Source organism: Triticum urartu, chromosome 1A (assembly GCF_056163025.1).
Source record: "Triticum urartu cultivar PI428250 chromosome 1A, HENAU_Tu73, whole genome shotgun sequence".
Classification (NCBI taxonomy): Eukaryota; Viridiplantae; Streptophyta; class Magnoliopsida; order Poales; family Poaceae; genus Triticum; species Triticum urartu.
Window position 1 is genome coordinate 25,469,131 of NC_141873.1, and position 13,875 is coordinate 25,483,005.

Genomic DNA, 13,875 nt, shown 5'->3' on the forward strand with positions numbered 1-13,875 from the left:
CGGACCTCTTCTAAATGATATAGCGTGCTACAACGATGCTATAACATGTTATTTAAAATGTTTGCTCATGTGTTTGGATAAAAGTTTCTTAGTGCATGACCGCTTCTAAAAACTATAGGATGCTATAGCGCGCTATTTAAAACCATGCCATGAACCCAAAGCAACATTATGCAATTTGGTAAAATTGATAAATTACCCATGGCACGAAAATTGTGTCTAGATGCGACTAGGCAAGTATCGTCATCCATAATTTCCCATAATTCATGCCCTACATATCAAGGACCTCATCCACACGAACAACTTTACAAATACATGCAGCAGCAGCATCTTTACGGTACATGATATGGCGCAGCTGCTGCCATGGCACCGGTTTCGCCCTCTCCACCCCTGAACCGAGACTGCGTGTTTGTGCTGCAATCGCCGCTTCTGCACGTCTACTCTCCTTTACCCCTGTGACGTCACGAGTCACGGCCACGGCTTATCAGCTGTTTTCCTTTCCTCTACGACCGCAGTAAGAATTTCCTACTATATTTTTGCGAGTAATTTCCTACTATTTCTAGTCGAAATAAGAATCTTTTGATTAAAAAATAAACTAGCTATACAGGGTTTAAGTTTTAGAATCTTTTAATGGCTGTTAAAAAGCATGTTGTATAGCCGCCAGATCCTTTTGATTCTCATCCAACTTATAAAAATTCCTTACATAATGGTTTTATTCCACAACAATGCCAACGTCTCCATAATATAACATTTTTAATATGAGCGAAAACTAAAAAATATCACATGTTGTCTCTTCTGTGATTTGCTTCTAGAATTTCAGCCATAACTCTCTTGAGCGGGTGTTCCTGGATAACAATAGTAGAGTGGGTAACATTATTAATCTTGACGAACTTGAAGTGTATGTTACTCCGCCGCTGCTGTCTGCTAATTTCTTTCACGAACGCCAACACGCTTACTAAGTTCACAACCTTGTCACCATCGCCATATACATACTCTGGAACCACATCAAAGTTACATTCCCAGAACATCACCTGATTTGGCGTTTGGATGCTGGCACCAGTAAGGTATGTGGTTGGCACCATTGGCGCGTCAACCTTCAGCTTCGTTGGTAGCACCCGCTTCACGACGTCGGTGCTGAAACCGAGCACAGTGAGGAAATCCGTGTAGTCGTACGCTTGAGTAGTTTCTATGTTTGGTAACTACAAGCGGCTCGTAACCGAAAACCAGAGGAGACGGCACGGATGAAAGGGAGCTTGCGAAAGTCCTCCACATTAGCCGTAAACCCAGCCGCTTAACTGTTGGGACAACAATGACCTCTGGCCCCGAGAGAAGGTTCGTGACCACCTGCACAAAGTCCGTAGGTGGTGTGGGCGAGATTAGGACCATGTGCTTGATGAATTTTTTCCTCCATGATAGGGGAGTCGAATTGACGAAGTCGAGGGCCGCCCTGGCTCCGAAGCTGTGGCCCACGAGGATGACCGGCTTGTTCTCATTCTTCTTGGGCAAAAGTCTAAAAAAAACCTTGATTTTGTTCTTCAAGTCTGAATCAAACCTTGAACTGAGAATCCCTGAAATCATCACCCTGTGTTTGTTAATCCCGGTTAATCCCAGCCCATTAGTGCTAATAGCTGGTTTGGGCGTTGGGATTGCTGACGTGGCTAGGATTAGGGTTAACTGGACGCGACGATGAACTGACTGCGGGCCTCTTTGGGTACTCACATAAGGTGCAGCGGCGGGGAAAGAACAGAGCTTTTTATTGACGGGCAAAAACAAAGCTTCAGCAGGGGAACCAAATTAGGGTCCGTCAGTAGGCTGGCTGGCTGGCGGCGGCGGCGGCGACGGCGACGGCGGCGGCGGCAACGACGGCGACGGCAACGGTGGCGGCTGCAATCGGCGATGTCTTCCTCCTCCCGCGCGTCGTAATCAGGCGGAGGTCGCGGGCGTAGGGCTCCATCAAGGTCGCCCGTGCAAGAAGTCTCCTCCCTGGAAGATACTAGTGCTGCGTCCATGAAATTGTGAGCTCCCAATCTTCTCTACCAATTCTTCCTCGTCCTTCTTTCCATTTCTTATGGTATGAACACTTGAATCAGAGGCTGGCTGTGGATTTTTTCAGTGGCATAGTGATCCCTGCTCCCCAATCCTTGCAGAACTACTGCTCGATCTCAGGGCTGCAATCAGGAGGTTTGAAGCTGCAGGTGGTGGTGACTGGCAACCATGATTGGAACAGGGCCAAAGAATTGGAACAGAGGATGCACTGAGTCAACAAGTTCTGGAGAAGAATGCAGAGATTGAACCAAAAATGTTATTGGCAGGTGTATTTACAGGATTTGTACTGCATTAATAGCTAGAAGAAAAATGTAATGCCAAAATCTTGTAATGGCTGAATGATGTAATGGTTGGATGATGTAATGATATTCCATGCTGCTATTTATGTGGTAATTGATGGTTCATTTTGTTAGACTGCAACTTGAGAAAACAACAGGAAGTGCTACTATGTGCTAAATTTCTGGTAACATATCACATAAACAGTAGGTAAATTTGTGAGAACATATCACATGTTCTCAACAACATATATGACATTTCAGCTTACACAAACACAGTTTGAGTAAACCAAAATAACAAGTAATTTATTAATATGCTAACAGAGTGACATAACCAGCAAAAGGACATAACCAGAGTGACATATCTAGTAAAATCACTAGTCCAGAGTGAGAAAATCACTAGTACAGCAGTTTAATTCCGTATTTTTGCATAAGTTCATCACACAATAGGTACTATATGACCAGAGTGACATAAGGAACAAAAGGACATAGCAATTCAGTAATATGCTAACAGAAAATCACTACTCCATCATATCACATCTTTGATTTTTTCTTGGATTGCACATTCTGTTTTTTGGTAGCCTTCCTCTTCCCACCATTTGATCCTGCTTGTGCTTGAACTTCTCCTATGCTTTTAGCTTGCTGGCTTGATCTGATTTGAGCATCAGTGTTTGCTTGCTGTTAAAAAAATATGAGAGTACATAAGCATGTGAATGCACAAGTGATTAAGAAAAAGCAAAACTATTTGAAACAAGAGAGTGAACTTGTATTTACCTCAGATGACTTCATTTTCCTGCCTGTTTTCTTCAGGAAGGCATTCTTCTTCTTCCCCTTTTCAGGATTCTTGTGGCAACCTGTCTTGTTGTGCCCCTTGTGGCCACACATGCTGCAAGTAATTTTAGTGCCATGCTTTGACATTTTCTTTCCTTTTGGTGCTTCTCCCTCTTCCCTCTTCCTGTCATTATTCCTAGGCCTACCTGGCATACTCACATACCCAGGCGCTTGTGGTCTAGGTTTGTCAGAGATAGGCCATCTCTCTTGTCCTTCTACTGGCTCCAAGCAGTGCTCATATATCTTCTTAAATTGCTCAACTGAATAGCATTTGTGAATGAAGTCAGCTATGTTTCTTCCACTCTTGTATATGGCACTGATGGCATGGCAACAAGGCATCCCTGCTAGCTGAAAGTAACCACAAGAGCAAGTCCATTTGTCCAAGTTCACTGTATAGCTCCTTCCTCTGCCACTGACATGTTTCACCTCAAACCCTTCCTTGCCATTCCAGAGCACATCACAGAACTGAGTCATTTTGATGGCCACCTTAAGCTTCTTGAAAATGTTTGGGCATATATCACTAGATGTCCACTTTTCACTTTTGCTCCTATTTTCTTGGACTCTAAGTGTCATCTTGTGTCTAATCTTCTCTAGCATAGAGATGATAGGATAGAATCTGGCCTCAACTATAGCATTGTTAAAGGACTCACATAGATTGTTATCAACTGAGTCACAAAGGGACCCAACAGGAAAAAAATGCTCTTGCCCAATGCTTAGGCTCTGTCCTCATTATGTCCCTTGCACCTTCAGATGTATCTTGAGCTAACTTGGCCTTCCTATACATGAAATCTTCTCTATTTGCAGCCTTGGCAATTGCCCAAAATTTCTTTTGCAGAGCATGCTCTCTAAACTTTTTTTTCCAGTTAGCATAGATGTGTCTAGCACACATTCTATGTTGTGCCTTTGGTACGTAGTTTTGCATTGCATTGATAAGGCCCTACATTGAAGTTGCAAAAAATATATTACAATAGGTACATAGGACAAATGTAGATGGGACAAATTAACCTAGCCTAAAAAAGTGTACCTAGCATAAAAGTGAGTCGGTCACGCTTCTACAAGGCGAGTGAACCTAAGCAACCTACCATAAAAGTGAGTAGGTCACGCTTCATCAAGGAGAGTGAACCTAAGCAACCTACCATAAAAGTGAGTACGTCATGCTTCGACAAGACGAGTGAACCTAACCAACATAGCATGAACCTAAACAAACTAGTAATTAATAGGATATCACTAACAAGTAAATAATTAACAAAAAGCCAATATGGACAACTATGTGAACAACATACCTTCTGTTGATCTGATATGAACACCCATCCTTCACCTTGATCATTAATATCCAAGTCCTTTATCAAAAGGCCAACAAACCACTCCCAAGATTCACTAGTTTCTTTCTCCACTACTGCCCAAGCTACTGGATACATTTGATTATTAGCATCTCTACCAATAGCACATAGAAGCTCACCTTGACATGCTCCTTTGAAAAAACAGCCATCAAGCCCAATAACTCTTCTGCAAGCTTTAAAACCCTTTTTCATAGCATTGAAGCATACATAGAAGCTTTGGAAAATATTTTGATCCATGTACTCAGGGTTCAAGCCAACAAGGATTGTGCTCCCAGGATTGCTCCTAAGTAGTTCAAGCTGGTAGTCGAACACCTTGGTGTACTCATCTTTCAGTCCGGCAAGTAGCTTCTCTGACACTATCTTCTTAGCAGCCTTGCACTTTGATGTTGAAACATCCGCAAAGAAATCTTTCAGAACCGTGGCTTTAATGCTATCAATTTTCCATGTCGGATTGGCTCTTAAGATGTGCTCATATCTCCTAGCAATAACTTTTGCTGTGACAAGGTGATTGTCTCTGTTAGGTCCACACTCATGTTGATCTTCATATGTGATCACCTGAAATCTAGAACACCTGCTACTATAAGCACCATATATAGTCCACGGACATCCAGGCCATCCACACTTAGCCCTGATCCTCCCTTCTTCTGACTTCATGAAGTTTATACTTCTAAATGTCAGAAGTCCATATTTTATTAGTGCCTTCCTCATCTGTTCCTTGCTCCTGAAAACCATTCCCAAGCAGAATAGTGGAATATCTACCTTAGGGTTGTACCTAGGGAACTTAGTTTTCCTCCTAACAAATTCTCCTTCATGATCACTTTCCTCATCATATGAGTAATCTTCATCATCTGAGTCAAAGTGGTCTTCTCCTACCACTTCTTCCACATTTTCCACTAGATCTATTGGAACAACACCAGATGGATTTCTCTAAGCCCATCTCTTTGAGTCTCTAATTCTCTTCTTAAAACCTTTGCTTGTTCCCTTAGTTCCACATATTCCTCTTCCAGTCCACTGTCATCACTTCCTGCCACATAATCACTATCATCCTCCTCACTGTCTGAAACTGCAGAGCCATTGTCATCATTGTCATGTTCTTGTGTTTGTTGAGCTGCTGCATTACCACTATCTATTACTGGATTAATGACCTGAGAGCTATATATCTGAACCTGAGAACTTTGTATCTGAAATTGGGAACTCGATATCTGAACTTGTGAACTTTCAGTCCTCTGTTTCCTACAGAAATTGTGATTTGTAGGGCTGCTAATCACCTGGGTAATAACAGCACTCTCATTTGGTTCGAGCACATTTTCTATTGCGGTCAATGATGATGGATCCACACTAATTATTTGCACATCATCATCTGCAGTTATGACTGCATCTGGTTCTACATCAGTCTCCCCTTCTAAATCATTGTCCATCTCATTTTCAAAATCACTACCACTGTCACTTGCACTCTGATCATCTTGCTCCCCAAAATACTCCACATAGACCTCAGCCACTCCTCCATCAGTTATATATTCAGACATCTTCATACAACCAGCATCATCACACAAAAATAATAGGCCATCCACTAGTTTTTTACCAGGCATCAGGAAGTGAATCTTCATACTTTCTTTCACTGGTATGTGATCACCAAGAAAGCCTTTGATCTCTGGCAAAGACAATCTATCCCTTTCAATCTCTGAACTTGCTTCATCTCCACCAACATAGTCTAAAGTAGGCCCAATTCGAACAAATTGGCCACCAAAATGAAACCGCACATGTAGTTTGTCGCAAGGATCCATGATGACATGAGAAACCTGCATTGCCACATATTTTTTGATAAAATCAACGAGTGATACAAGTACTCCGAACTAGATGTAAGAAAAATCTATTGTTTCTGCACAAGGTAAATGCCCTAAAAACCAGATTTTTCTGCGCCTACAAACCCTAACCAGAGACAATCATTGGTGAAAAAAACAAGGACGAGAAGACGAATAGAAGATGGAAGGGGATTACCAGAGATTTTTCCAGCCGCCGTGATCGTCTTGCCGTCCCCGTGATCAATCAATGCATGTACGCCATTGCCGCTGCAAGCTGGGGAAGGAACGGGTGACGTCCAGGGAGAGAAACAGGGGAAGGAGCAGGTTCGTGGTGGGGTTTATGAGGACAGTAGGGCCCATAGTCCGTCCATCATGGCGTCCAATTAACCCCTAATCCCAGCCACGCCAGCAATCCCGACGCCCAAACCATCTATTAGCACTAATGGGCTGGGATAAACCGGGATTAACAAAGACAAGGTGACAATTCCAGGGATTCTCAATTCAGGGTTTGATTCAGACTTGGAGAACAAAATCAAGGTTTTTTTTAGACTTTTGCCTTCTTCTTGCTCGCATGCTGAACCAGATCCTTGACACGGGCAAAGTAGTCGGAGTACACATGAGATGGCTGGCCGGGTGAGGGTGGAGCGTGCCGTATGTCGTAAGGAGCTCCGAAAAGGGTCTCCGTATCGCGGTACCCTTGTGCCTCCAGTTCTTCGCGGAGCTTTAACAGGCAAAATACGTCATGTCCCCTGGAGACGCCGAGTTACACCGTAAGGCCAATTTTCAAATCTAAGTCCACAGAGAGCAAACAGAAAAATCAATACTTACTACGTGCAGTACAAATCAGCCAAGGGATCACTTACACATCGTCCTTTGCCGTGAAACCGTAGGAAGAACCGAAGTCTGGCACGCGCGTCTCGACGCCGGGCTGGTTCCGGAAGTCGTTGAGGATGGGGTCGTACAGGAGGCTCATCTGCTCCAGCAAGCACGGCAAGTGGTCGTGGTCGAGCAGGTCCCGGGTGTTGTTCTACAGCGGGAACCACCCCTTCCCCTTGAGCGCGCCGCAGCGCGGAAGCGACGGGGCGTAGGCGTCGGTCAGCCGCGCCTCGAGGTTGGGGCAGCTTATGCCGGGGAACAAAATTATCGGGTGGTATTCTTGGAGCCGGCCATGGCCGACTTTGCTGCCGGCGGCTTGATCAGACAGGTAATTGCGGAGGGGAGGCGGAAGGAGCAGGAGCAGCAGATGTAGCAAACGAAGGAGCTCTGTTTTCGTAGCCATGGCTGCACCGCAATTGCGTTATCTGTCTGTAATACCAGCTATGGTCATGGTTGCACTGCAACAACCTGTCACTTGTCTTGTCAGGTGACACGTCTACTTCGTACTCCTACAGCTAGGAAACCAATCATGGTACGTCTTGTTAATCCTGTCATTAAATATCTACTGCTTCTGTCCCGTAATATAAGAACATTTTTGGCACTATCTTATTGTCAAAAAATGCTGTCATATTATGGGTCGGATGGAGTAGATTTTCTTTTGTTTTGCACCTCACTCTTTGTTCGACTTAATCACTTCAACCATACCAATATTTTAGTATGCATTTGGCCACTAAGATAGCACCCCTTTTTTCGAATTTCTTTTGGCCAGTAAAATACAGTATATGTTTAGGTTGTTTTTAGTGTAATCACAACTTACACCATGAGTTTATCAGTTGTGCAAAATGTATGCTTAAGATTGAGTCAAGAATATGGCGTAGGGGTGTATTTTTAAGCCTTGATCAAAGCTTTGAGCAAGTTTGATGGTACCGCTGACTGTTGGAAACTATTTAGTAACCAAATTATGGCGTTCCTTATTTGACGCTCGTGAATGTCGAGGTGTTGTGCTTCCGCTGAAGTGCTTGAGTGAGCACCGCAAAACGGGCCGGCCCAATTCGAGCGTCAAAGCAGTGCCAGGCAACTGGTTTTGGGAACCTTCTAGAAGGTTCACTCAACCGATTTTTGCTGGTTTTCTGGTTTTACCTGTTCCCTCTTTTCTTTATGCTTCTGCTTCTATTTATTTATTTTCCTTCCTTTTTTGTTCTTATTTTTATCGATTGTTTTTGAAAATGTTTGAATTTCCAAAGTTTGTTCATGATTTCAAAATTGTTTAGTTTTCAAATTTGGTCCACTTTTAAAAAAATAGAAAACTTTTTAAAATTTTGTTCACAATTCAAAAAATAATCATCGTATATAAAAACTTTTATTTAATGTGTATTTAAATTTTATTTAGTCTACATCAGAAAATGTCCAACGTATAGTTAAAAATTATTCGTCGTATATTACACAAAATGTTCAATGTATAATTAAAAGTAGTTCATCGTATATCACAAAAAAGTTCAATGAGTTTTTAATATTTTTAAGTGTATATCACAAAAAATTCAAGGTGTAGTTAAAAAGTTGTTCAGCGCATATTACAAAATATTGAATATATAGTTAAAATTTGTTTATCATACATAAAATAATTCAGTAAATGTTTGGAATTTAATAATTGTATTAATGTTTTAAATAATTGCTCATGTTTCTTAAAATAATACTTTTAAAAATTTTGTTCAAGTTCTGAAATTTGTTCCAGAAGACATTATTCATTTTAAAAAAGATTAAAAAATGGATCTGCAGGTGCACATAGTACTTCAAGGGTGGGGCTATAATTTAAGACATGCCCAGCCGCTTAGTTGCAGCAGATGGCAACGTTGTTATCCACCGTTAGGTCGAGTGTCTGACACCATCGTACGCTGTTTTTTTTTTTATTACGTTTGCTCGACTCTTGGGAATGGGCTGGCTCGTTTGCGTGAAACCTTCAGCGAAACGTTATCGCTAACGAGCGTCAAACAGGAGCTCTTCCAAATTATTACAGGGCTAGGAGGAAACACGTGAGAATATTGCGCATCTTGTGCCAAGCGGCCAAGCTTCATTGGGGGCGAAATGGGTCGTGGCCCGCCAAGTATTCAAGCGAATATTTTTTATACATATATATTTCGGAGCCCTATAGGGATATTCCTGATCCCGCACCAGCCGTCCAGCCCACTGGGAAAGCCGGACGCCGCCCACTGCTGCTCCCAGATACCTACCTGCCATGGTCGGAGCGACGCCATACTCCTAGGTTCTTTCCCCGGTTGAAGCACCGTTGCATCGGAGAAGGAGAGATCCAGGAAACTAGCCTTTGGTGCTGCCTCTCCGCATCTGCACACTGCACACTGCCACTAACACTCCCACCCCTCATCTGAGTTGCTGCCGCTGCGCGAGGAAGGAGGAGGCCCCTTCCGGTGCTCTTTTCTCTCCCCATTCGGCGCTACGCTAAAGAGAAAAGAGCTAGCATCAGCTTCAATGACATGACGGATCTGAGTGTTGCCTCCAACAGGAGGGGTCATATGTTCTTGCCCATGGTCAGTTGAGATTTTAGCCTTTCTAACCTTTGCTTGCATAAGTTGGTCTTCACGTTGTCTAATGTTGTACTACTTGTTTGTCTCACACTGCATCTAAGTCGTCCCCGATGGATCTCGAATCTTTGAAAAAAGAAGGAGATTTGTCGGGTTAATTTACAGAAAACCAGACGAAAACTGTTACATTGTGCCAAAAGACAAGGCACCCAGACCAATCTGGCTATGCACAAGACCCACACACACCGCCGATAAGAGAAACACTATGGAGGATGCATGCAAAGTGGCATCGTCATCATGTCTCCCCGACAAAGCGACCGCGACTTCACCATAGACGGCCAACCAATAGCCCACAGACCAAGAAATGCCTGAGAACCCTGCGACCACGCCAAATAATTGGCCAAAACGCATCAAGGACCTGGTAGCTCTGAATATGACACTCAGCAAAACCTTTTTTCGAGCGCACGATAGAAAACACTCATTAAATATCATTTTGCCAGTCCAACCATCGCCATGTGGCGTTGCCAAGCGTAATACTCAGCCAACCCTTTGCCAAGTTTCCCCTGCCCTTTTCCAAGTGTTGCTGCCACTCGGCAAAGTAGTGGACTTCGGTAGTATGGCACTTGCCAAAAGTCTAAATTGTCATAACACCATGCATATCTTTGAATGTTTGAAACTGTATGCAAAGTGTTAGAGAACGTAGCATGCAATTTCAAAAAATATCCTACGATCACGCAGGATTTATCTTGGAGATGCATAGCAAGATATTACATGGTCTCCGGATGGCAGTTTCCATGGGCATTCAACGCCTGGAGGTGCCTGGGGATTCGAACCTCGCAATATCTCAAATAAATGGAGACTTTGATGCCAAGGATCCGAAAATGGCGGCATATCGCAACGCCGTCCTCAAAATGCCAGCTCGGTTCGAGGGGCTTGAATTCCACCATGTGGCTCGGAAAAACAATCAGGCGGCAGATATCCTCGCCCGTATTGGCGTTAAGCGCGACCCTGTCCCACCTAAAATCTTCTTGGAAAAGCTGTTTAAGTCATCCGTGCTATGGGAAGGGGACACCGGTAACAATAGTCCGGACCCGGCCACAACATCAGATACCGAACACTCTGACACAATCAGAGGCTCCGCCACCGAAATAACACCTTCAGCCCTCGTGATAATGGCCGTAATCGCCCTGTGGACAGAACCATTCCTGGCCTACCCAACCAGGCAGGAACTACCCGAGGACCAAAATGGGGCACGCTGCATAGTGCAGCGATCTAAAGCCTATAAGGTCCACGAGGGAGAGCTTTATAAGAAAAGTACAACCGGAGTCCTTCAAAGATGCATCTCCAAAGAGGGAGGGCGGAAGTTTTTGGTAGAAATCCATGCTGGACTCGGCGGCCACCACGCCGCAGCCCAGGCCCTTGTAAGTAAGGTCTTCCGTACAGATTTCTATTGGCCGACGGCCCGAGCAGATGCACAGGATCTGGTCCAACATTGCATCGGTTACCAGCGTTTTGCAAACCAAAGCCATATGCCGCCTACCGTTCTCCAAACAATCTCCATTACTTGGCCCTTTACGGTCTGGCGGCTTGATATGGTAGGACCCCTCAAAGGGGGAACCCATTGTTAGAGTTAAAAACGAATACGTATACATCCGTGTCCTAATCATGTATGTGTACCCGAATCCGTGTTGGCTTGATAATCATTGCCGAGTAGGATTACTTGTTATCTATAGGATAGCTTAGTATATATACCGGTGTACCCCTGTACTTTGTAACCGTGAGTTGAGATTGAAAGCAATAAAGAAATCAACAGGTACGAGACATACCTGCGGCCATCAATCTCGTCTACCGATTCGTGTGTGCGCGTGTGTTGTGTATTCTGGCCGGCCGCAAGAATCGATCAACAATATCGAGCTAGCTAGCTTGGACGTGGCTAGAGTAAATCAAGCTAGCTACATACAACGCATCTCGTCGTAAAGTATCTCGTCGGGCTAGGCTGACTTGGGGCAGGAACCAAGTTCATCCAGTGTTGCTTCATCATCATTCGTCGTCGGTCATCGGGTGTCGCCGGAAAGTACTCGGCAACGCCGTCTGGGCCAACAATTGGTATCAGAGCAAGATTGATCTTCTAGTAATGGAGGATCATGGCGAACGACGAGAAGAATAAGCAGCTGGCAGAGTACTTCGGTGCGGCTAAAGTATTTGCTGCTCCGGCGAATTCATCGTATCCACGGTTTGATCGCGAGAACTTCGGGGTCTGGAAGGCTCTCATGGAGTGTGGTCTCCGCGCCAACGAGCTATGGGACATAGTTGATCCAGGAGGCGACGCGTTCAAGAAGAAGGGAGCCGAGCACCGGAAGGATCGGCAGGCGGCGTCAGCGATTTACTCGGTGATGCCGATGGATGTCCTCCAACACGTAATCGCCAAAGAAACGACGAAGGAGGCGTGGGATACTTTGAAGCTCATGTTCGAGGGACACACCCGTGTCAAGCAAGCCAATCTCCAAACTCTCCTAAGGAACTATGAGACTTTGGTCATGGGCGACGATGAGTCCATGGACGCGTTCACTTCACGGGTGGCAACTCTCGTCAATCGGATTCACGCGCTTGGAGAAAACCTCACGGAGACCTCGGTTGTCCGTCGTTTCTTGCGTGCGGCCCCTCCCCGGTACCTGCAAATTGTCACGGCGATCGAGCAGTGCGTCGATCTCGCGACTCTCTCCACCGACGATCTTGTCGGAAGGTACAAGGCTCACGATGAGCGCATGAGGTACACTCTTGGGGACAGGAGGAACGACGAGCTTGTGATGCTCACGAAGGCGCAGTGGATCGCCCTAGAAAAGCAAGGGGGATCCAGGAGAAGCAGCAAGAAGAAGGGGAAACAACGTTCGGCGAGAAAGAACTTCGCCGACTCAGACGACGACTCAGACGATGAGGCTGCACCGCCACCAAGGAGAAAGTTTGACATAAAAAAAGTGAGGTGTTATAACTGCGGCCTCCTCGGCCACTTCAAGGCTGACTGCGAGGAAGCACCAAAGTAGAAGGCGCTCATGGCCCAGCAAGGAGATGATGGTGATATGATGTTGAGGAGTGAACTCGTGGACGAGGAGGATCCAGACTCTCAAGCGTTGACTAAAGAAATTGTCAAGCTTGCGGAAGAAACAGTTTGCCATCATGATCATGTTTCGGAAACTCGTGTCGAAGCTACAGATGCAGAGGGTGATTCCAAAACTTATGACAATGCTATGGACTTAAGTGCTAACTTTGCTGAAGCGGATGCAGCGAAAGCTGCATGTGCTCGTCCATGGAGAAGTAGCCTTTGCGTGGTGCGTCCGAGAGTGGCCAGCTACGGCCGAAAGAGCAGTTCACAAAATCTGAAGATAGACGAAGGTGTGGCGCCAGAAGTCCATGCCGTACAACATCTCAGCATGGTCAAAACAGAGACGGGCCAAGGCACGCAGCGAGTTGCAGTCGGACCAGACAGCGTGATGTTAGACAGTCCAGACGCAGCAAGTTACGATGGATCCGACATGGCGAGTCAAAACATTGTGTGCATCGCAACGAGCGGCAAGCCAGCCAGCTCGCGCGAGCAGGTGGCCGAGACGAGGTGCGATGGTGTGGCCGGTGCAGCGTGGATGGCCGGCTATAATGAGCGTTCCACAAGGAAGCCCAATATCACGTGGCCTAGTGCTTGGGCTAGAACGTGAGCATATTCCAGAAGAAGGAGATGGGCTAGAAGTGGGAGCTCTGGACGGAGGTACTACTACCCATAAAGGTTTTTCTAGCATGCCGGAAGAGATGCAAGGTATACTCACGGAAGGCAAGCTAGAAATTATCAGCAATTATGCAGGGCTTACAAGGAGCAGTTCGGAAGAGCCCAAATTACCAGCAACAGGAACTTTGGCAAGTCCAGACGACAGTGTGTCTTCTTTGGTAGCACGAGAATGATGCGTGTTGGACATATCTTCAGAGGAAGCGCTTCGAATAAATTCGGTGAAGATGAAGAGTAAAGGGCAACAATGTTTGCACATCAAGGAACCGGAAAATTTTGAAGACGCAAAGACGGAAGAGTGTTGGCATCGTGCTATGGATGAAGAGTTGAGGTCGATCCGAAACAACAAAGTATGGGAGCTCCTGGATCTTCCCAACGGACATGATACCATAGAGCTCA

The 13,875-nt window shown here is 45.2% G+C and overlaps 2 protein-coding genes and 1 pseudogene across 3 annotated transcripts; 1 reads left to right on the forward strand and 2 right to left on the reverse strand.

Moving 5' to 3' along the window:
* Positions 1 to 671: 671 nt before the first annotated feature.
* On the reverse strand, positions 672 to 7,623 carry LOC147988665 (lecithin-cholesterol acyltransferase-like 1; annotated as a pseudogene). Its single transcript, XR_015617529.1, has 3 exons — positions 7,155 to 7,623; positions 6,842 to 7,040; positions 672 to 1,491 (listed from the first exon to the last, which is right to left on the reverse strand). The product of XR_015617529.1 is annotated as a lecithin-cholesterol acyltransferase-like 1 (transcript).
* LOC147988666 (uncharacterized) lies at positions 2,572 to 4,420 on the reverse strand. Its single transcript, XM_087545059.1, has 3 exons — positions 4,174 to 4,420; positions 3,093 to 4,086; positions 2,572 to 2,996 (listed from the first exon to the last, which is right to left on the reverse strand). The coding sequence occupies exons 2-3, from the start codon at positions 3,744 to 3,746 to the stop codon at positions 2,853 to 2,855; spliced, it is 798 nt and encodes a 265-aa protein (XP_087401185.1). The 5' UTR covers positions 3,747 to 4,086; positions 4,174 to 4,420; the 3' UTR covers positions 2,572 to 2,852.
* Positions 7,624 to 11,848: 4,225 nt separating the features above from the next.
* Positions 11,849 to 12,745, forward strand: LOC147988667 (uncharacterized). Its single transcript, XM_087535400.1, has one exon. The coding sequence runs from the start codon at positions 11,849 to 11,851 to the stop codon at positions 12,743 to 12,745; it is 897 nt and encodes a 298-aa protein (XP_087391526.1).
* The last annotated feature ends 1,130 nt before the right edge of the window (positions 12,746 to 13,875 follow it).

What these genes read in the sequence shown, in the direction of transcription:
- LOC147988666 (XM_087545059.1), bottom strand. Translation starts at nt 3,746, where the DNA reads ATGCTAGAGAAGATTAGACACAAGATGACACTTAGAGTCCAAGAAAAT. An exon ending in GGAAAATGAAGTCATCTGAG is followed by an intron (nt 2,997 to 3,092) that starts GTAAATACAAGT and finishes TTTTTTTAACAG; the next exon opens with CAAGCAAACACTGATGCTCA.
- LOC147988667 (XM_087535400.1), top strand. Translation starts at nt 11,849, where the DNA reads ATGGCGAACGACGAGAAGAATAAGCAGCTGGCAGAGTACTTCGGTGCG.